Here is a 21,673-nt window from a genome sequence, read left to right as displayed (position 1 = left end):
AGGTGCAGCAGGCGGTTAAGAAGGCAAATGGTATGTTGGCCTTCGTAGTAAGAGGGTTCGAGTACAGGAACAAGGATGTCTTGCTACAGTTGTACAGGGCCTTGGTGAGACCGCACCTTGAGTATTGTGTGCAGTTTTGGTCGCCTTATCTGAGGAAGGACGTTCTTGCCATGGAAGGAGTGCAGCGAAGATTCACCAGGCTGATACCTGGGATGGCAGGAATGACGTATGAGGAGAGATTGTGTCAATTGGGCTTATACTCACTGGAGTTTAGAAGATTGAAAGGGGATCTCATCGAAACCTATAAAATTCTGTCAGGCCTGGACAGACTAGATGCAGGAAGGATGTTTCTGATGGCCAGGGAGTCCAGAACCAGGGGTCATAGTCTAAGGATAAGGGGTAAGCCATTTAGGACTGAAATGAGGAATTTCTTCCCCCAGAGAGTGGTGAACCTGTGGAATTCTCTGCCACGGAGGGCGGTGGAGGCCAATTCATTAAATATATTCAAGAAAGAGTTGGATATATTTCTTAAGGCTAAAGGGATCAAGGGGTATGGAGAGAAGGCAGGGACAGGGTACTGAATTTGGATGATCAGCCATGATCACATTGAATGGCGGAGCAGGCTCGAGGGGCCGAATGGCCTACTCCTGCTCCTATCTTCTATGTTTCTATATAGCACCTTTAACATAGTAAAACGTCCCAAGGCACTTCACAGGAGTGTCAAAAAACAAAATTTTACACTGAGCCATATAAGGAGAAATTCGGGCAGGTGACCAAAAGCTTGGTCAAAGAGGTAGGTTTTAAGGGGCATCTTAAAGGTGGACAGAGGGGTAGAGAGGCGCAGAAGTTTAGGGAGGGAATTCCAGAGCTTAGGGCCCAGGCAGCTGAAGGCACAGCCGCCAATGGTTGAGTGATTAACATCAGGGACGCTCAAGAGGCCAGAATTAGATGAGTGCAGATATCTCGGGGGGTTGTGGGGCTGAAAGGAGAGTACAGAGATAGTGAGGGGCGAGGCCACGGAGGGATTTGAAAACAAGGATGAGAATTTTAACCAGGAGCCAATGTAGGTCAGCGAGCACAGTGGCGATGGGTGAACGGGACTTGGTGCGAGTTCGGACACAGGCAGCCGCGTTTTGGATGACCTCAAGTTTACATAGGGTGGAATGCGGGAGGCCAGCCATGAGTGTGTTGGAATATTCAAGTCTAGAGGTAGAGGCTTGGATAAGGGTTTCAGCAGCAGATGAGCTGAGGCTCCCAGTTAGCCTGAAAGATTCACTCACCAGGTCTCGCACGCCATACTGATTCTCCACCTTCATTTTCATTTGAGCAAAACACTCCTCCATCCGATCGTGGAAAGGTTTGAGAGCATCGGTGACTTTCTTCCCATGGACCCTAATCCCCTCCGTCAGCAATGGGATCTTCAAAGGAGAACACAAAAGAATGACAAACCTTGATAGGCAATCAACTTCCTGCTTATTTTACAGGGTTAGAAACATTGAAAAGTAGAGAAGTTATGTTAAACTTGTATAGAACCTTGGAGTACTGTCAACAGTTCTGGACTCCATATTATTAAAAAGGATACAGAGGCACTGGAGAAGGTGCAAATAAGATTTACTAGAATGATACCCGAACTGAGAGGATACAACCATCAGGAAAGATTGGTCAGGCTGGGGCTCAGAGAAGACTGAGGTGCGACCTGATAGAAGTCTTTAAGATTATGAAAGGGTTTGATAGGGTAGACGTAGAGAGGCTGTTTCCACTTGCGGGCGAGACCAGAGCTAGGGGTCATAAATATAAGATCGTCACTAATAAATCCAATCGTGAATTCAGGAGAAACTTCTTTACTCAGAGGGTGGTGAGAATGTGGAACTCACTACCACAGGGAGTGGTGGAGGCGAACAGCACAGATGCATTCAAAGTGAAGCTGGATAAACACGTGAGGGAGAAAGGAATCGAAGACTGTGTTGATGGGGTGAGATGAAGAGCGGTGGGAGGAGGCTCGTGTGGAGCATAAACACCAGCATGGACCAGCTGGGCCGAATGGCCTGTTTCTGTGCTGTAAATACTTTGTAATAGGAGCAGGAGGAGGCCGTTCAGCCCCTCAGGGCTGTTTTGCCATTTCATTAGATTATGGCTGATCGGTATCCTAACTCCATCCACCTGCCTGGGGTCCATATCCCTCAATACCCTTGGCTATCAAAAATCTATCATTAATTGTTAATTGAGCCCTGGCATCTACTGCTCTTTGTGGGAGAGAGTTCCACACTTCTTACCACCCTTTGTGTGAAGAAGTGTTTCCTAACTTCTCTCCTGAATGGCCTGGCTCTGGTTTTAAGGTAATGTCCTCTTGTCCCAGACTCTTCCACCAGCGGAAAAGGTTTCCATCTACCTATCCAATCCTTTCCTTGCAAAATCCTAAAAACCTCAATCAAATGATCCCTTCACCCTCTATATTCCAGGGAATACAAGCCTAGTTTATGTCATCTATTCTCATAATCTAACTCTTGGAGACCTGGTGAATCTGTGCTGTACTCCTTCTAAGGTGTGGTGCCCAGAACTGTACACCGTACTCCAGCTGTGGTCTAACCTGAGCTTTGTATAGCTGCAGCAAAACGTCCTCCCCTTTATAGTCTAGCCCTCTAGTTATAAAGGCTATGAAGATTAAAAGTTCAGTTTAATATATCTTCACCGAGATTCTTTTACTAAGAAATAAGCAAATTGAAAGAGGTCGCATTGCTGCTGTATGGGGTGTTGGTCAGATCCTATCCACAGTATTCTGTACATATCTTGGCACCTAATCATAGAAAGACTAACACTGCACTTCAGAGGGTGCCAGGTGACTCCAAGGGAGAAATTCGGTATCGCCCCGTTTGGGGCGCAATTATCGGCCGGGCGCAAAGTTTAGCGCCTAACGCTAATTATCGCCTCCGACTGCAAACTTGGCTTCTATCGCCCCTGGAAGTGATTGGAGCGCTAAATCAGGTGCTTCACACCTGCCTTAAGGCGCTAACGCCGAGGAGTGAGGCGCTACCTCAGAGCACTGGCGAAGCTCATGTGATGTCAGTCAGTAATGGAACACAGACACAATGGCACCGGCCAGTTCTTAAAGGGGAGGGTCGATCTTGCTCTCCATCCACACCCTGCTCATTGCAGCCTTGAATCTCGGCCTGGAGAGACCTGTACATCAAATCTGCTGGAAAGAACAATGGAGAGACCCAGGGAAAGAGCTCAGAGTGCAGCCCCCATAGTCTCTTCTAAATCGATGCAAGGAAGGGCAAATCAAAATGAACCTGCAAAGTGCAGCTCAGTACCCAAAACTCCTCAACACAGCGTTGAATCTCTCGTGAAGTCTCTCTCTCTCAGAATGCGTGGTGCAAAAATGTTGCCGACGAAAAAAGTCAGGAAGTGGCCACCTTTAAATAGCGCTCCCCCAGTCCCTTCCCGACTACAAAACGTTCCACTCAACCTGTCGTTGCTAGCGGCAGGCGGTAAGGCAGGGGGTACCACTCAATATCCGGTCCAGGGCGCTACTCGACTGATGTCACGATCTGCAGGCGCAGGAGATCGTGGTGGTAGTGTTTAGCGCCGCCGCAAAATGTCTGGTCAATTTCGCGAGCAGCGCAAACATCGCCGCGCCCGGGCGCTAGTTGCTTTGCGCCCCATTAGCGCCATCTTCGGGTGCTAACGGGAGACGCAATGCAACCAAATTTCCCCCCCCGCCCCCCGCAGTGTCTGCAATTCAAGTTCTGAGGGATATGGTCTATTTTTCCAGAAAAGAGAAGAAATAGAATGTGACCTGAGGGCCACTTTCGAGATTTTGACAATTCAAGTAAATTTCTCTCAGTGGCGCAAGCCTCAATTTTAAAATTCTCAATCCTCGTGTTAAAATCCCTCCATGCCCTCGCCCCTCCCTATCTCTGTAACCTCCACCAGCCCTACAACCCTCCGAGGTCTCTGTGCTCCTCCAATTCTGGCCTCTTGTGCATCCCCGATTTTAATCGCTCCACCATTGGCAGCCGTGCCTTCAGCTGCCTGGGCCCTAAGCCCTGGAATTCTCTCCCTAAATTTGTCCGCCTCTCTACACCTCTCTCCTCCTTTAAGTCATTCCTGAAAACCTACCTCTTTGACCAAGCTTTTGGTCACCTGCCCTAATATTGGCTCGGTGTCAAATTTTGTCTGATGACTCTCCTGTGAAGCGCTTTGGGACGTTTTACTACGTTAAAGGCGCTATATAAATGTAAGTTGTTCGAGGTATTGCTGGACCGGGAGCCAATGTAGGCCAGCGAGCACAGGGGTGATGGGTGAACGGGACTTTGTGCATGTTAGGACACGGGCAGCCGAGTTTTGGGTGAGCTCAAGTTTACGGAGGGTACAAGGTAGGAGGCCAGCCAGGAGACCATTGGAATAGTCGAGTCTGGAGGTAACAAAGGCATGGATGAGGGTTTCAGCAGCAGATGAGCTGGGGCGGAGACGGGCGACGTTACTTTCTGACTCCGAATAAGAGCGCTGCCTCTGAGCCAAGTTGGAATGTGAGCTTAAATCCATATTAGGCAGTGAGCTTATTAACTTAGCTAACGTGTGACAACGTTTATATACATGCATACATACGTACGTACATACGAATTAGGAGCAGGAGTAGGCCACTCGGCCCCTCGAGCCTGCTCCGCCATTCACTAAGATCAGGGCTGATCTGATTACTCCACATTCCCGCCTACCCCCGATAACCTTTCACCCCATTGCTTACCAAGAATCTATCTACCTCTGCCTTAAAAATATTCAAAGACTCTGCTTCCACTGCCCTCTGAGGAAGAGAGGGCTGACAAGTGGCAAGTAACATTCGCACCACATAAGTGCCAGGCAATGACCATCTCCAACAAGCGAGACTCTAACCATCTCCCCTTGACATTCAATGGCATTACCATCGCTGAATCCCCCACTATCAACATCCTGGGGGTTACCATTGATCAGAAACTGAACTGGACCAGCCATATAAATACTGTGGCTACAAGAGCAGGCCAGAAGCTGGGAATTCTGTGGCGAGTGTCTCACCTCCTGACTCCCCAAAGCCTTTCCACCATCTACAAGGCACAAGTCAGGAGTGTGATGGAATACTCTCCACTTGCCTGGATGAGTGCAGCTCCAACAACACTCAAGAAGCTCGACACCATTCAGGATAAAGCAGCCCGCTTGATTGGCACTCCATCCACCGCCTTCAACATTCACTCCCTCCACCACCGGCGCACTGTGGCTGCAGTGTGTACCATCTACAAGATGCACTGCAGCAACTCGCCAAAGCTCCTTCAACAGCACCTCCCAAACCCGCGACCTCTACCACTTAGAAGGACAAGGGCAGCAGACGCATGGGAACATCACCACCTACAAGTTCCCCTCCAAGCCACACACCATCCTGACTTGGACCTGTATCGCCGTTCCTTCACTGTCGCTGGGCCAAAATCCTAGAACTCCCTTCCTAACAGCATTGTGGGTGTACCTACACCATATGGACTGCAGCGGTTCAAGAAGGCAGCTCACCACCATCTTCTCAAGGGCAATTAGGGATGGGCACTAAATGCAGGCCTAGCCAGCGACGCCCACATCCCATCAATGAATAAAAAAAAAGACTCAGGAACCCCTGTGAGAAAAAATTCCTCCTCATCTCTGTCTAAAATGGGCGACCCCTTATTTTTAAACAGTAATATTAGGACCAACTTTCCTTCATTTACTTCTGAAGACCCTCCTTGCTATAAGGAGTGGACTGCCACTCTGCTTACCTGCCATGCGATGAGATCCTTCAGTTTTGCTACATTGTCCATGTCTTCGGGGTGTCCGCTCATATATTCTTCGGTGAAGAACGCCTGAGGAGTGGAAGGATCCGGTTTAAGAATATCAATGGCAAACTTTATTCTCGTCCCCGGGCAGCAACACTTCACCACCATTTTACTTCCAATGGCGTAGCCCTCAAACTCCTTAGGCTTGTCGTGCAGTGAGCTTTGATTCCACCCTCCCCACGTTCCTAGAATGAACGGTCCCATCACAATGTTGTTGGGATGTTCCATTACATCTCCAGAAATAAAAATAGGCGAGGCAGCTCTCAGACTGACCTCAGCCTAGTGTTTTTCCCTCTGTATATAGAGTGAATCCATCACTTTAATTTGAAATACCAGAAGGTTTTACCTTACGCCTACCTCCCATCATTTTTTCCATTTTATTTTTCTCCTCCCTCAATGCAAACCACCCAGAGGTAGAATGACAACTGTCGCTGTCGAGACAGCTAAAAACCTGCAGGAGGCCACTCGACCCATCGTGCCTGTGCCGGCTCTTTGAAAGAGCGATCCCATTAGCTCTACTCCTTCCTGCTCTTTCCCCACAGCCCTGCAAATTTTTCCCCTTCAAGTAGTTATCCAATTTCCCTTTTGAAAGTTACTATTGAATCTGCTTCCCCCGCCCTTTCAGGCAGCACGTTCCAGATCACAACAACTCGCTGCGTAAACAAAAAGTTCTCCTCATCTTCCCTCTGTTTCTTTTTCTAATTATTTTAAATCTGTGTCCTCTGGTTACCGACCCTCCTGCCAGTGGAAACAGTTTCTCCTTATTTACTCTATCAAAATCCCTTCATCATTTTGAACACCTCTATTAAATCTCCACTTAACCTTCTCTGCTCTAAGGAGAACAACCCCAGCTTCTCTAGCCTCTCCACGTAATTGAAGTCTCTCATCCCTGGTACCATCCTAATACAGGAAACTCTCGATTTGCCGGCACCTAAATAACTGGAAATCTGTGTCAATCGGCAAAATTCAGGAGTAAGTTCAGGTAAGTTTTACTTCATATTAGTGGCAGTTCCTGGATCTGTGGCCGTGTAACCAGGGTTCCTGCACCTGTTGCTATGCAACAGGGACGCCTGGATCTGTGGCCGGGGTTCCTGCACCCAACAGGGACGCCTGGATCTGTGGCCGTGTATGGGGCTCTCTTACCTCTTACTATACCTCTCTGTAATCTGGACTTTTTGATAAACCGGCACCACGCCGGTCCCGTCGGCGCCGGATAAAAAAGAGTTTCCTGTAAATCTCCTCTGCACCCTCTCCAAGGCCTTGACATCCTTCCTAAAGAGCGGGGCCCAGAGCTGGACACAATGGCCCAGATATTCCGATCGCAGGACTCCCGCGGGCGGAGGGCTGCGGTCTGGAAAAATCTGCGCCCTTACCTGAGGGCTCCCGGGAGGCGCAGAGTTCCGTTGCTGGGCCTCACCAAACTGCCGGTGCGCAGGGCCCACGTATCCCAGAGGCACAGGCGGTGCGCAGCGTCCCTGGGATCATGTGGGCCGTGGGGAGCCAATCAGAGAAGGGAATCGCCATTCATAGATTTCACAGGAAGACCTGTCAAATATATGAATGGAGATCACCCCAGAACATAGTAAAACTTTAAATACATTTAAAAAAAAATCACATTTTTAAAATGACTTTAAATTACAATAAATGAAGTATTTTAAACAAAAATTTTATTTTTTGAAAAGTAATTAAAGTTTTTAACGGGGCTAAAAATAAACTTACCTTTCTTTAAAGTATTTTAAAATCATAAATCAGTGGAAATTTTTTTTAAAAACTTCTTATCAACTCTTATCCTGGCCTTACACCTGCTTTTACCAGGCGCAAGAATTGTAAGTGTTTTCTGCGGGCAGAGGGTCTCCAAAAAGCGGAACTCTCCGCCCGCAGAGGCCCTTCTCCAGGGCAGCCGGAGGATCTGTCAAGAGCTTTCTTGACAGATCGGAAATGCTGGTTTCTAGCGCATGTCCAGTGCATGCCTGAAAACGGCATTTCCGATGTCCCTATAGGTGAGTACACAGCGCGTACCCCCCCGTAGAGATCGGAATTCCTGCACCTAAAATCCCGCTGATGCCAGACCAGTGATTTATAAAGATTTGGCACAACGTCCTTGCTTTTGGCCAATATTTATCCCTCGTCCAGCATCACTAAACAAAAACAGCAGATTATCCGGTCACTATCTCATTGCTGTTTGTGAGAGCTTGCTGTGCGCAAATTGGCTGCCGCGTTTCCCACATTACAACACAGAAACATAGAAGATAGGAGCAGGAGTAGGCCATTCGGCCCCTCGAGCGTGCTCCGCCATTCAATGAGATCATGGCTGATCATCCAAATTCAGTACCCTGTCCCTGCCTTCTCCCCATATCCCTTGATCCCTTTAGCCTTAAGAAATATATCTAACTCCTTTTTGAATGTATTTAATGAACTGGCCTCCACTGCCTTCTGTGGTCGAGAATTCCACAGGTTCACCACTCTCTGGGTGAAAAAATTCCTCCTCATCTCAGTCCTAAATGGCCTACCCCTTATCCTTAGACTGTGACCCCTGGTTCTGGACTCCCCGGCCATCGGGAACATCCTTCCTGCATCTAGTCTGTCTAGTCCTGTTAGAATTTTATAAGTTTCAATGAGATCCCCTCTCATTCTTCTAAACTCCAGCGAGTATAAGCCCAATCGACCCAATCTCTCCTCATACGTCATTCCTGCCACCCCAGTTATTAGTCTATCAACAGCGACTATGCTTCAAGAAGTACTTCATTGGCTGTAAAGCGCTTTGGGGTGTGCTGAGGCGGCGAAAGGCGCTGTGGAAATGCAAGTTCTTTCTTTTCTCTCTTTTCTGTATTCTTACTGCGACCGCGACGAGCTCACCGTTTCATATTTGGCAAATCCACCCATTACCGCAGGGTCGACGATTCCATTCAGGAGCATGGAGAGAGGGTTGATGGAAAGGTTGGGGTCGCCGTGGTGCTGGTTGATCATGGCCAGTATCTTATCGTTGCTGGTCTGCATTGTCTCGATGGCGTTCTCCAAGGGGCTTATACAAGTCTGTAGAACACAAAGGCCACAAATTAACATCATGCGGAAAGCAAGGGCCACCCCCCCCCCGCCCGCCCCCCCCTGGTAAATTGTCAGCATGGAGGACAAAGTGAATGGAACGGAAAGGGCAACAAGGCCTCAGCCGAGTGGCGAGCAGGGTGGAAAATCGGCGTTCCTCGGCCGCCGTCCTGAGGGAAAAGGAGTCCCATCATGTCAGGTTTCTGCCGCATTTTTGCATCCTAGATTTCCTGGGGATCCACCTAGGCGTGTTGCTAGGCCTGGCCTTCAGTAGGCACAGGCCCAGTGTTGTGATGTTGCGGTGAGGTGGGGTGGGACGGTGGGGGGGGGGGGCAGTGGTGGGGTTGAAGGGGTCACCTTAAGGATATCCGGTGCACAGACCTGGGCCCAGCTCCTCCTCACTCGCGCTAAAGGTGCAGGTCCAAAGACTCAAACGGGCAACTTTTAAATTTTCCTTACGCCCCTTACTTCCCCAGCAGAACACTTTGGAGCAGCCTGGGGGTGTTGCTGGTGCTGCTCTTGCAGTAGCACCTCGCCCATCCCAGCGACCGGGAGCGCAACTGCAGGCTGGGATTTAGCTGCGTAGGAAGGAATATAGTGATTACAGGAGTAGGCCATTAGACCACGGCGGTGAGAATTTTAAATCTGAGGCGTGGCCGGACCGGGAGCCAATGTAGATCAGCGAGCACGGGGTGAAAACGAATTGGGGAACTTTCCTCCTCAAAGTTTGAAGGCAAATGGCCAAGTTATGGGGTATGGGGTCGGGGCGGTGGACCATGCAAGTAGCCCAATGGAGGAGAAATATGGGCAGCTGCATCTTCTCAGGCTCAGCATACCTCTGAGGGAAACCTACCCCATGGGGAAGGGGCTCCTGATGGCTTCTTTGGTAATGACCAGTGTGGAACCGAATCATAATGGCTACTGGTACGCTAGCATAGTGGGTTATCGTGACTAGACGAGTAATCCAGAGACCCTGGACTGAATGATCCGGAGACATGAGTTCAAATGCCCACCACGGCAGCTGAGGAAGTTAAACTCAGTTAATTAAATAAATCTGGCATAAAAAACTCGTGTCAGTAACGGTGACCATGAAACTACTGATTGTTGTCAAAACCCATCTGGTTCACTAAAGCCCTTTAGTGGAAGGAAATCTGCTGTCTTTACCCGGTCTGGCCTATATGTGACTCCAGACCCCACCCCTAGCAAGCCAAGAAGGCAGCTCAGCACCACCTCTTCAAGGGCAATTAGGGTTGGACAATCAATGCTGGCCTTGCCTGTCCCGTGAATGAATTAAAAAAAGGAGAGGTCCAGATTTTATGACTGGATGGTGGTTGAGGCACTAAATTTGGCCTCGCTGTCCCTATCTTAGGAAGGAGAAATATAATCAGCCACAGTTCCTGCTCCCGATCGCTCTTCAGTGACCCACCTGTGTGGACATAAGAGGAGGAGTGGACCAGGTTTGACATTGATGATGATGTCGCAGTTGGATAATCTACTGACACTCACTGCCTAGCATCACCTTTGAAGAATGACCACTTGGCCGAGGTACCAGAGGTCACGTGGAATTGTACAGTGGGTGGCGTTCCGGGACAGGAGGAGTCATGGGGCGGAGGGGAGAAAACTGTGGCAAAAATAGTCCAAGAGGATGAAGAAATGGGACCGAAGATGATGAGGTTCAGTGTGGACAGAGGTAACTGGGCACTCCCAAAAAAACCCCCACAATTGCCGGAACCTTCTGCGGAGCTGCTTCCGTTCCCCGTGGCCGTAACTTTGCTGAAAGTGTGGCGGAAATTTCGATTACTCCGAGTCTGGCAAAGTTATGACCCGTGGAGCTGAGGAACTTCCCGGCCGCTGGTTCTATAGGGCCGAGGGAAGTATCTCCCGAGGAATGGGACCAGTCGGCGTCAGGTGAGGCAGGTTGTGGCGTCCGAACGATAGGCCGGAGTCTTGCTTTGCTCAATTCTCTTTGGGGAGACCAGGGAAAACCTGCTTGGAAAGATTCACCCGTGGATCATACTGAGTTCCCTTCAGTACGTTACAGCACTCGTCTCGCGGTTGGGACCTCCTTCAGCGTGAAGTGGTTGTATAATGAGCAGGATTAACTTGGACATCATGCCCGCAATTGTCCCCTAGCATCCACAGACTTTTTTGGGGGGGAGAGAGTTCCCGACTTCCGATAAAAAGTGCTTCCTGATTTCACTCCTGAACGGCCGGGCTCAAATTTTAAGGCGATGCTCCCTTGTTCTGGACTCCCCCCCCCACCCCACCAGAGGAAATAGATTCTATCTACCTTACCAAATGCTTTTATCATTTAAAACACCTTGATCAGATCACCCCTCAATCTTCAATACAAGCCTAGTCCATGCAACCTGGCCTTGTAATTAACCCTTTAAGCCCCGGTATATATTCTGGTTCAACAGTTGTTGAAATAGAAACATAGAAGATAGGAGCAGGAGTAGGCCATTTGGCCCCTCGAGCCTGCTCCGCCATTCAATGCGATCATGGCTGATCATCCAAATTCATTACCCTGTTCCTGCCTTCTCCCCATATCCCTTGATCCCTTTAGCCTTAAGAAATATACCTAACTCCTTCTTGAATATATTTAATGAATTGGCCTCTACTGCCTTCTGTGGTAGAGAATTCCACAGGTTCACCACTCTCTGGGTGAAGAAATTCCTCCTCATCTCAGTCCTAAATGGCTTACCCCTTATCCTTAGACTGTGACCCCTGGTTCTGGACTCCCCCGCCATCGGGAACATCCTTCCTGCATCTAGTCTGTCTAGTCCTGTTAGAATTTTATAAGTTTCAATGAGATCCCCTCTCATTCTTCTAAACTCCAGCGAGTATAAGCCCAATCGACCCAATCTCTCCTCGTACGTCATTCCTGCCATCCGAGGAAATGGAATCCTGAGGGCGCCTGGACTCAGGCTGTAGGTGAAGGGGTGACAATACCTTTGTTGGATTTTGATGTGCGCAAATTGGCTGGCTTGTATGCCTACATGACAGCAGTGTGTACGCTTCAAAAAAGAATGAATTGGCTGTGAAGCACTTTGGTATGTCCCGAGAATGTTAAAGGTGTGATACTTTCTTTCACTCCAAGTCCCGTTCACCCATCACCACTGTGCTCACTGACCTACATTGGCTCCCAGTCCCCGAATGGCTCCATTTAAAAATTCTCACCCCAGTTTTCAAATCCCTCCGCGGCCTCGCCCCTCCCTATCTCTGGTCCCTCCTCCAGCCCAAAAGTACTCCGAGATCTCTGCGCTCCTCCAATTCTGGCCTCTTGAAAATCCCCGATCATAATCGCCCCGCCATTGGCGGCCGTGCCTTCAGCTGCCGAGGCCTTAAGACCTGGAATTCCCTCCCTAAGCCTCTCCGCCTCTATACCGCTCTCTCCTCCTTTAAGGTGCTCCTTAAAACCTACCACTTTGACCAAGCCCTAATATCTCCTTATGTGTCTCAGTGTCAAAGTCTGCTTGATAGCACTCCTGTGAAGCGCTTTGGGACATTTTACTACATTAAAGGTGCTATATAAATGTTTTTCCTGTTTCTGATTACTCACCAGCGACGTTTGCACAGCTTCGAACCAGCGGAGAATGCCGGGCATCTTGTATGCGGTAGTGAACGTGGTCCTTTCAATCCACATTGACTGTGTAAAAGAGAAGAGCGTCATCACATGAATAAATCGATCCTCAATCTTTCCTAATCGGTACGGCACTTCAAACATGCAAGAGCCACTAGCTCTCACACAGATACTGCCAAGTCCCACAGTTTTTTTTTTAACCTCCTGCCTCACTCTCTTTATCTCTCTCTCCCTATCTCAGCTAAATCTACCTCTTCTTCTATCCTACTCTTTTCAACCAGGGTTGTGTCCTAGGAATATTAGGAACAGGAGGAGGCCATTCATCCCCTTGTGCCTGTTCCACCATTCAATGAGATCATGATGTGGAGATGCCGGTGTTGGACTGGGGTGGACAAATGTAAGTCATACAACACCAGGTTATAGTCCAACAGCTTTATTTGAAATCACAAGCTTTCGGAGCGCTGCTCCTTCATCAGGTGAAGAGATGCATATAGGCACAGCATATATAGTCAGAGAATGATGTCTGTGTCGATATGCGCGATCTTCTCGGAGATCCTCTCTACTTTGAGCCGGCAGTTTGTGGTGTCGATAGTAGCCATGATGTGGAGATGCCGGTGTTGGACTGGGGTGGACAAATGTAAGAAGAAATGAGATCATGGCTGATCTGTACCTCAGCCCTGCCTTTGCTCCATATCCCTCGATACCCTTACCCAACAAAAATCTATTGATCTCCGTCTTGAAAGCTCCAAATGTTCCCCAGCATCCGCAGCCTTTTAGGAGAAAATTCCAGATGTCTACTGCCTTCATGTGAAAAGGTGCTTCCTGATTTCCCTCCTAAATGGATTAGCTCAAATTTTATGTCCCCTCGTTCTTGATTTCCCCCACCAGAGGAAATAGTTTCTCCGTATCTCCTATTGAAACCCTTTCACATTTGAAACGCCTCAATCAGTCCAGCCCTCAGCCTTCTGTGCTCAAGTCCTGCACTGTGGGACTTGCCTAGTTCCACTTTGGTATCCGACACCCAGTCACAAAGCCGCACACTTTGTTGCTAGCTGTCTCTCAACACGTCTCGAAACCCAGTCACTCGCAGGAGGGTGAGAGCAGCCTGGGGCAGCTCTAGAATTCTCAGCCTGGCCTAATCCGACAGCTGGATAGGAGTGGAGACGAGGAAGGTGGGAGTGGGGGGGGGGGGAAGTTGGCAATGGTTGGAGGTCTAAGGTGTACCTTAGTCACCTCGTACCTCCACATTGTAAGAAACAAGAGCAAGCAGAAGAAAATAGAGTTCTGTTAAAAAATATAACAAATGTGCACCACTAAATACGAACATAAGAAATAGGAACAGGAGTAGGCCATACGGCCCCTCGAGCCTGCTCCGCCATTCAATAAGATCCTGGCTGATCTTCGACCTCAACTCCACTTTCCCGCCTGACCTCCATATCCCTTGATTCCCCTCGAGTCCAAAAACCTATCGATCTCAGCCTTGAATATACTCAATCATTCAGCATCCACAGCCCTCTGGGGCAGAGAATCCCAAAGATTCACCACCCTCTGAGTGAAGAAATTCCTCCTCACCTCGGTCTTAAATGGCCGACCCCTTATCCTGAAACTATGCCCCCTAGTTCTAGACTCTCCGGGCAGGGGAAACAACCTCTCCGCATCTACCCTGTCAATCCCCCTCAGAATCAGACTAAGAGGGACATTCAAGTGCTGAAGGCAGTGCAGTGACGAGCAAGGAGATTGATCCCAGGTGACTCACGTCTTAGTTAGGAGGAGAGACCGGAGAGACTCGGGGGGATAGCAATTGACATGCATTGTGCCCATTTTTCGGGCGTTAAACGGGCGCAGAGCACACCAATTTAGCACCGGAATGGCCCGCTTCCCGCTCTGCGCAGGCATTGGTCCCACTGCTAAGTTCGTCGGGTCTCTTTTTTTTTTAGAATCCCAGGATTCTTCAGCCAACTCCCCCTTGCCCTGTGGCCGGCCAACATAAGGTAAGGAATCCTGTGGAGGCAGGAGGAACATGGGTGCGCCGGATCACCTTGCATCCCCGAGCTGTAGGAACCCGCGACTTAGGGAGTCCCCTCTTCCCCATCCCCTTATGACGTTGGCCTTGTTTGGAGAGGGTGGTGACCCCGACCGTGCAAGGGCATCGCATTCTTTCGGCGCAAGGCTGGGGCCCGGTGTATCCCGTTGCCGGCCTAGTTTTGTAGATTTTCGGGTTAAAGTCGAAACATTCTCAGCGCAGCGCTCCACCTAGCGGATAGATGGTGCCACTACAGGCAGGCTGAGCACCACCTCTCGTCAGGCTGGCAAGGTAGGTTTGCTTCATGCAGGCACAGATGGCGTTGTGGGCAACTTACAGTAAAATATCATTGGCTCAGGACCAATTTTTAAATCTGCCCAGATTGTGAAGGTTAGCATCTCAAATTTCTGAAGCGGAAATCATGTCCAAAGAAAGAAAGACTTGCATTTCCACAGCGCCTTTCACGACCTCAGGACGTCCCAAAGCGCTTTACAGCCAATGAAGTACTTTTTGAAGTGTAGTCACTGTTGTAATGTAGCAGCCAGTTTGCACACAGCAAGCTCCCACAAACAGCAATGAGACAATTTGTTTAATGATGTTGGTTGAGGGGTAGATATGGGTCCAGGACACCAGGGAGAACACCCCTTGCTCTTTTTTCAAAATAGTGCCCTGGGATCTTTTATGCCCAACTGAGCTATGGGACCTTAGTTTAACATCTTATTTGAAAGACGGCACCTCCGACAGTGCGGCACTCCCTCGGCACTGCACTGGGAGTGTCAGCCTGGGTTATGTGCTGAAGTCCCTGGAGTGGGACAGTGAACCCATAACCTTTGGACTCTGAAGCGAGCAGTGCCAGCCACTGAGCCACCAGACAAACATAGAGTTACTTGGGTAGATGTTGTTCTGGTTACTTGCAGGATTAAAAAGGCTATTTTTCCCATTCACGTTCTCCTCCCATGTCTGGAAGTTGCTGATGTTTGCTCGGGGACACTTGGTATCCCTCCTGGTTCTTCACTCAAGCAGGCACTATTCATGAATGAGCCTTGACAGCAAGCAGTGACTGTGGGGGCCCATCACAGTCGAGCCCAAAGATGTCCTCACCTGACCCTCATGCTCCAGCAGGGGTCAGTGGAACCTTAGCCAATTTACCCCTCCTCCCCCCGACTATTGTCCTGGCTCCTCTTCTTAGGTGCGCACTTTTCTCGCGGATCGTAGGCGTTCGCCCGCGCGGCAAGCCTCCGACCGCAATTTCCACCCCGTTGACTTCCTCTCCTAGCTGAGGCCAATCACTGCTGGGAAAAAAAAGTGTGAAGCTTTAAGCTGCAGTAACAAGACTGTGCCTCAGGGTGGAGCACATGTCCTGTTACAATGGACTGAAAGCGTTGGTGAATTGTTCACAATCGGGCAGATGCTGCTTCTGACAAATCCAGTTGAGCGCATGTCGGATACGATGAGAGCTAGTTGGCACGGTGCATTCCATGGATTTAATGGGCCAGAAATTCGGGTCGGAGGCTTCCCGCAGGTGCAGGCCCTCGACCTGCACTTACCTAGCGCGCCGACGCGCAGTGCTTGCGTATCCCAGGGGCGCAGTTAGTTCGAAGCGTCCCCTGGGGTCACGTGGGCCATGGAGAGCCAATGGTGGCAGGGAATCTCTATTCATATTAGAGATCATAGAAGAAACATAGATCGGCCCCAAAACATCACTAAAACTTCAAATAAATAAAAAAACATCACATTTTTAAAATAACTATAAATTACATAAAATAACTATTTTAAACAATAATTAAAATTTTTGAAAAAATTAATTACAGTTTTTAACAGGGCTAAAAATAAACTTACCTTTCTTTAAAGTATTTAAAAATAATAAACCTGTGGAAAAAATGTTTTAATTTTACTTAATCCACCACTTACCTTTTTAAAAGCAGGCCTTGCGACTGCTTTTTAAAAGCGTAGCTCCTGGAGACTTACCCTCCCGGAGAAACCTGGAAAAAAACCGGAAGTTCCAGGCACACGCGCTGCCTCTCCGGCGCACGCGTTCAACCTGTGAACCCCTTCCTTGAAGGGAACGGAAGTTCCGGTTTCCAGCGCATGCACAGTGCATGCACGAAACTGGCACTTTCGTTGGGCCTACGCATAAGTACCCCGCGCGTACTCACCCGTGGAGACCCGAATTTCTGGCCCATTAGAGGTGGCTATTGAGGAAAGTGGGGAGAGGTGGGGCAGGGTTTCACAGTAGTCCAACAACAAGGACAACTTGCATTTATATAGCACCTTTAACGTAGTAAAACATCCCGCGGCGCTTCACAGGAGCGTTATCAAACAAAATTTGACGTCGAGCCACACAAGGAGGTGCTAGGACAGGTGACCAAAAGCTTGGTGGAAGAGGTAGGTTTTAAGGAGCGTCTTAAAGGAGAGGTAGAGTCACCTTCTCTAACCTTCTCCCTACTCTTCCTGAGGAACCAATCTGCCTCTTGGCAAAAGTCCTTGGGATGTTTCAACATGTTCCGTGAGGCTAGACACCTGTATGTTTTTCCAATCTCTCAAAGAGTTAAGAGGCCTTTTGATCGAATCTTCTCGAACTGTCTTGGCTTCCAGGAGTAGGTGACATAGTCAGGAATAAGATTTCAGCTCTTCAGTCAAGTGACATGGCCCCTTCCCCCCCATCCAGGCTCCTGATGTTAATGTCGCAGCACCAGGATATGGGTGAGAACCTATTGCTAATTGAGGGCTTCGATTTGTTTGCAGCAGGGATGGGTGGGGGGGGGGGGAGGTTGAACATATTTAAGATGACGGCGATGTAACTCCAATGGGTGCAGGCTGTAAATCAGGCGGGGAGCTGTTCCGCTAGCTCTCTGTTGCTCAGCAACAACTTCCAGAACTTTCTTACCCGGCTGTGTTGAAATGACTTGTCAGTGAGGGGAAAGCGTCACATAAAGAAAGCAAACCAGGCACTAGGGTTTATTTCTAGAGGGAGAGAATTGAAAAGTAGGGAAGTTATGTTAAACCTGTATCGAACCTTGGTTAGACCACACTTGGAGTATTGCGTACAGTTCTGGTCGTCATATTATAAAAAGGATATAGAGGCACTGGAGAGGGTGCAGAAGATTTACAAGGATGATACCAGAAATGCGAGGGTATACCTATCAGGAAAGGATGAACAGGCTGGGTCTCTTTTATCTAGAGAAGAGAAGGCTGAGGGGTGACCTAATAGAGGTCTTTAAAATTATGAAAGGTTTTGAAAGAGTGGATACAGAGAGAATGTTTCCACTTGTGGGGAAGAGCAAAACTAGAGGCCATCAATATAAGATAGTCACCAAGAAATCCAACAGGGAATTCAGAAGAAACTTCTTTACCCAGAGAGTGGTGAGAATGTGGAACTCGCTACCACAGGGAGTGGTTGAAGCGAATAGTATCGATGCATTTAAGGGGAGGCTGGACAAGCATATGATGGAGAAGGGAATAGAGGGTTATGCTGAGATTTAGATGAGGAAAGACGGGAGGAGGCTCGTGTGGAGCATAAACGCCGGCATGGACTGGTTGGGCCGAATGGCCTGTTTCTGTGCCGTATATCCGATGTAATCCTATGTAATGACCTACTTCCTATCCTGGACACCATAGCAACGCTGGACATCAAGAACCTCGGTGTGTTCTTGGTGACCAGCATTGTCATAGTACTCTCTCGCTCTCTCTCTCTCTCTCGCTCTCTCTCTCTCTCTCGGGCCATTGATTGAACTCCCTCTGCCTAGTGACGCTCGGCCACTGCAAGCCCCGTCCCCCTCCCCCGAGGTGGGCTCCCCGATGCAGGCAGGAATCCAGTGTAAATAAGGCTGATCCTGGAAGGTTGGCTGGGGTCAGTGGAGCCCCGATGGGGTGGGCAGACATCCCAGTCTGTCAAAGATCCGTCCAAAGAGGAAAATCCGTTCCACTGGAGTCTCGCAAATACTTACCTTTCGCCCATCGGACCTGTGCCGGCTCTTTGAAAGAGCTATCCAATTAGTCCCACTTCCCAGCTCTTTCCCCATAGCCCTGCAATTTTTTCCTTTTCAAGTATTTATCCAATTTTCTTTTGAAAGTTACTATTGAATCTGCTTCCACCGCCCTTTCAGGCAGCGCGTTCCAGATCATAACAACTCGCTGCGTAAAAAAAATTCTCCTCATCTCATGCAATCTACAACTGCTTAATCAGCTTCTAGCTCACAGCTTTTACCATCTACTCAAGCAACCACTTACAGCTGATAGCTGTTAACTGCTAACTACCACTGGCCATGCAGTTTCTCTTATGTTGCAACACAGAGACAAATTCCAATCTGATGATTACTTACCTAACTTACCTTATACCGACCAGCGAATTTCTCCTCTCCACCGATTCCTCCACTCTGCTTGCAATCCACTCCGTTTGTGTTCTTCCAGCTCTGTCCCCAAGCTCTGTGCTCAAGCTCTCATCCCCTCTGGCTCTTTTGTTAAGTCTGTGTCCTCTGGTTACCGTCTCTTTGAACCAACTTAGAAAACACAAGGGCCAGTTCACCAAGAGGGCGGACTTTCTCAGCCAGAAGCTTTAGTGACGGACCAAAGCTCATAGCACCCTGATGGAGCGTGGTCAAAGCTTCGATACTGGGGATGTTGGCCTGAGCGAGAACACTGACGTTGGTGCGCCTATCCTGCCAATGGATTTGCAGGATCTTGCAGAGGCAGCGTTGGTGGTACCTCTCCAATGCTCTGAGGTGCCTGCTGTACATGGTCCATGTCTCTGAAGCATACAGTAGGGCGGAAATCACTATTGCTCTGTAGACCATGAGCTTGGTGCTGGGTTTGAGGTCCTGGTCTTCAAACATTCTCTTCCTCAGGCGACCGAAGAAAAATTAGACCTAGTGGCTCATTGACACCAAGTTTGGCTTTTAAAAGTCGACAGGTCTTTGGAAAGAAGGGAAAACCAAGTGGGACGAATTGGATAGGTCTTTCAAAGAGCCAAAACAGACATGATGGGCCGAATGGCCTCCTTCTCCGCTGTATCATTCTATAGTTGATGCTTTGTCCTGTTTTCTACATACAAGTGAAGAGTCTCTTCGCATTGTGGCAGAGCCACCAAGGAACTCTTATACGAATGTATATAATTGCCTTTAAATCTGTATTCTTTCGCTGTATGTAAATAGTGCGGTCTCTAAAGGGTTAAGACCGAACGCAATGATGTCATTACGTGGGTCACGTGATGTTCCCAACGGCGGGAAACGCGATGACATGATGATGTCGGACTGAGGGGCCTCCCTTTCTCAGTCCTCGTGGAGCCAGCATTAAGCAAGCACCTGTTGATTTGTTCTCCTGCGTTTTTGTTTGTTACTTCCACCGGTTTGCATTAAACATTGTTTTGGTTGGCTGATTGACTCGCTCTCAGTATTTTCGTCAGGAATTTACCAATTCCTACAGTGGTGACCCCGAATCTTCACGGACGATCTTCGCGGAGGAAGCGAGACGCAGTGACATGATGGAAGCAAACGCAGTGGCTTTGAAGCTCCCTCAGTTTTGGGAACAACAGGCGGCCTCCTGGTTCGTGCAAGCAGAGGCTCAGTTCAAACTTCGGAACATAGTGCAGGATCAGACCCATTACCTCTACGTGGTCTCCGCACTCGACAGCTCCACGGCTACGAGGATCATCAGCCTGCTGGAAAAACCCCCGGCGGACAGCAAGTACGACACCCTTAAGGCGCGACTTATCCAGGTATTCGGCCTCACAAAGTCAGAACGCGCATGGCGGTTACTCACGCTGCCCGGGTTAGGCGACTCCAAGCCATCGGAGTTAATGAGCCAGATGCTCACACTCCTTGATTCGGAACCGCAATGTTTCCTCTTTCGGGAATTGTTCCTGAGCCAATTGTCCGAGCAGGTGCAAGCGGCCCTCGCGAGATCGGACACCGCGGATTGTGTGGCGCTGGCCGCCGAGGCCGACACAATTTACGTCGTCATGCAACCATACTGCGCCGCCACGAGGCATCCCACCCAGGAGGGCCCCGCCCTGATGCCTCCACCATCCGGTTGGTGTTATTACCACGCCCGTTTCGGCCCGAAGGCCCGATGCTGCCGCCCTCCCTGCGGGTTCAAGCCTAATGCAACGAAGAAACACCAGCACCAACAGCGCGATGGGAAGACCGAACCTGAAGTAGGCCCCACGGCCGCGATGGCGATTGGCGGTTCCGGGAATATAGGAGTCGTTCGAACAGGCTTGTCCGACCTCCTCTTCGATTGACTTTTGTTATTAAAGACAATTCTGGGGGGGCGCATGTGGCAGAGCCACCAAGGAACTCTTATACGAATATATATAATTGCCTTTAAATCTGTATTCTTTCGCTGTATGTAAATAGCGCGGTCTCTAAAGGGTTAAGACTGAACGCGATGACGTCATCACGTGGGTCACGTGACGTTCCCAACGGCGGGAAACTTGATGACGTCATGACGTCGGACTGAGGGGCCTCCCCTTCTCAGTCCTCGTGGAGCCAGCATTAAGCAAGCACCTGTTGATTTGTTCTCCTGCGTTTTTGTTTGTTACTTCCACCAGTTTGCATTAAACATCGTTTTGGTTAGCTGATTGACTCGCTCTCAGTATTTTCGTCAGGAATTTACCAATTCCTACAGCATCACATTTTATTTGCCTCTCTACCGTCGTCCAGCTGGGTGGGACTGCAGTCGCCTGGTTCCATTCTTATCTATCTAATCGTAGCCAGAGAATCACCTGCAATGGCTTCTCTTCCCGCTCCCACATCGTTACCTCTGGTGTCCCCCAAGGATCTATCCTTGGCCCCCTCCTATTTCTCATCTACATGTTGCCCCTTGGCGACATCATCCGAAAACACAGCGTCTGTTTCCACATATATGCTGACGACACCCAGCTCTACCTCACTACCTCTTCTCTCGAACCCCTCCACGGTCTCTAAATTGTCAGACTGCTTGTCCGACATCCAGTTCTGGATGAGCAGAAATTTTCTCCAATTAAATATTGGGAAGACCGAAGCCATTGTTTTCAGTCCCCGCCACAAACTCCGTTCCCTTGCCACTGACTCGATCGCTCTCCGTTACATCTGTCTGAGGCTGAACCACACTGTTCACAACCTTGGTGTCATATTTGACCCTGAAATGAGCTTCCGACCACATACCCGCAGCATAACAAAGATCGCCTATTTCCACCTCTGTAACATCGCCCGTCTCTGC

The 21,673-nt window shown here is 49.2% G+C and overlaps 1 protein-coding gene across 1 annotated transcript in view; it reads right to left on the bottom strand.

Moving 5' to 3' along the window:
• The window catches only part of LOC147123754 (dedicator of cytokinesis protein 2-like), a 1,461,504-nt gene that overhangs the window by 14,980 nt on the left and 1,424,851 nt on the right, over positions 1-21,673 (bottom strand). The window contains exons 44-47 of the mRNA XM_085975685.1: positions 12,433-12,519; positions 8,685-8,861; positions 5,772-5,855; positions 1,281-1,418 (exon numbers count right to left, since the gene is read on the bottom strand). Coding sequence (XP_085831811.1) covers positions 1,281-1,418; positions 5,772-5,855; positions 8,685-8,861; positions 12,433-12,519 — 486 coding nt within the window. The remainder of the gene's footprint in view (positions 1-1,280; positions 1,419-5,771; positions 5,856-8,684; positions 8,862-12,432; positions 12,520-21,673) is intronic.

The sequence above is a fragment of the Somniosus microcephalus genome, chromosome 2 (assembly GCF_052327205.1).
Source record: "Somniosus microcephalus isolate GS21.2 chromosome 2, FLI_Smic_1.0, whole genome shotgun sequence".
Classification (NCBI taxonomy): Eukaryota; Metazoa; Chordata; class Chondrichthyes; order Squaliformes; family Somniosidae; genus Somniosus; species Somniosus microcephalus.
The sequence above is the reverse complement of the archived record's forward strand: the minus strand, read 5'-3'. Positions and strand labels throughout refer to the sequence as shown.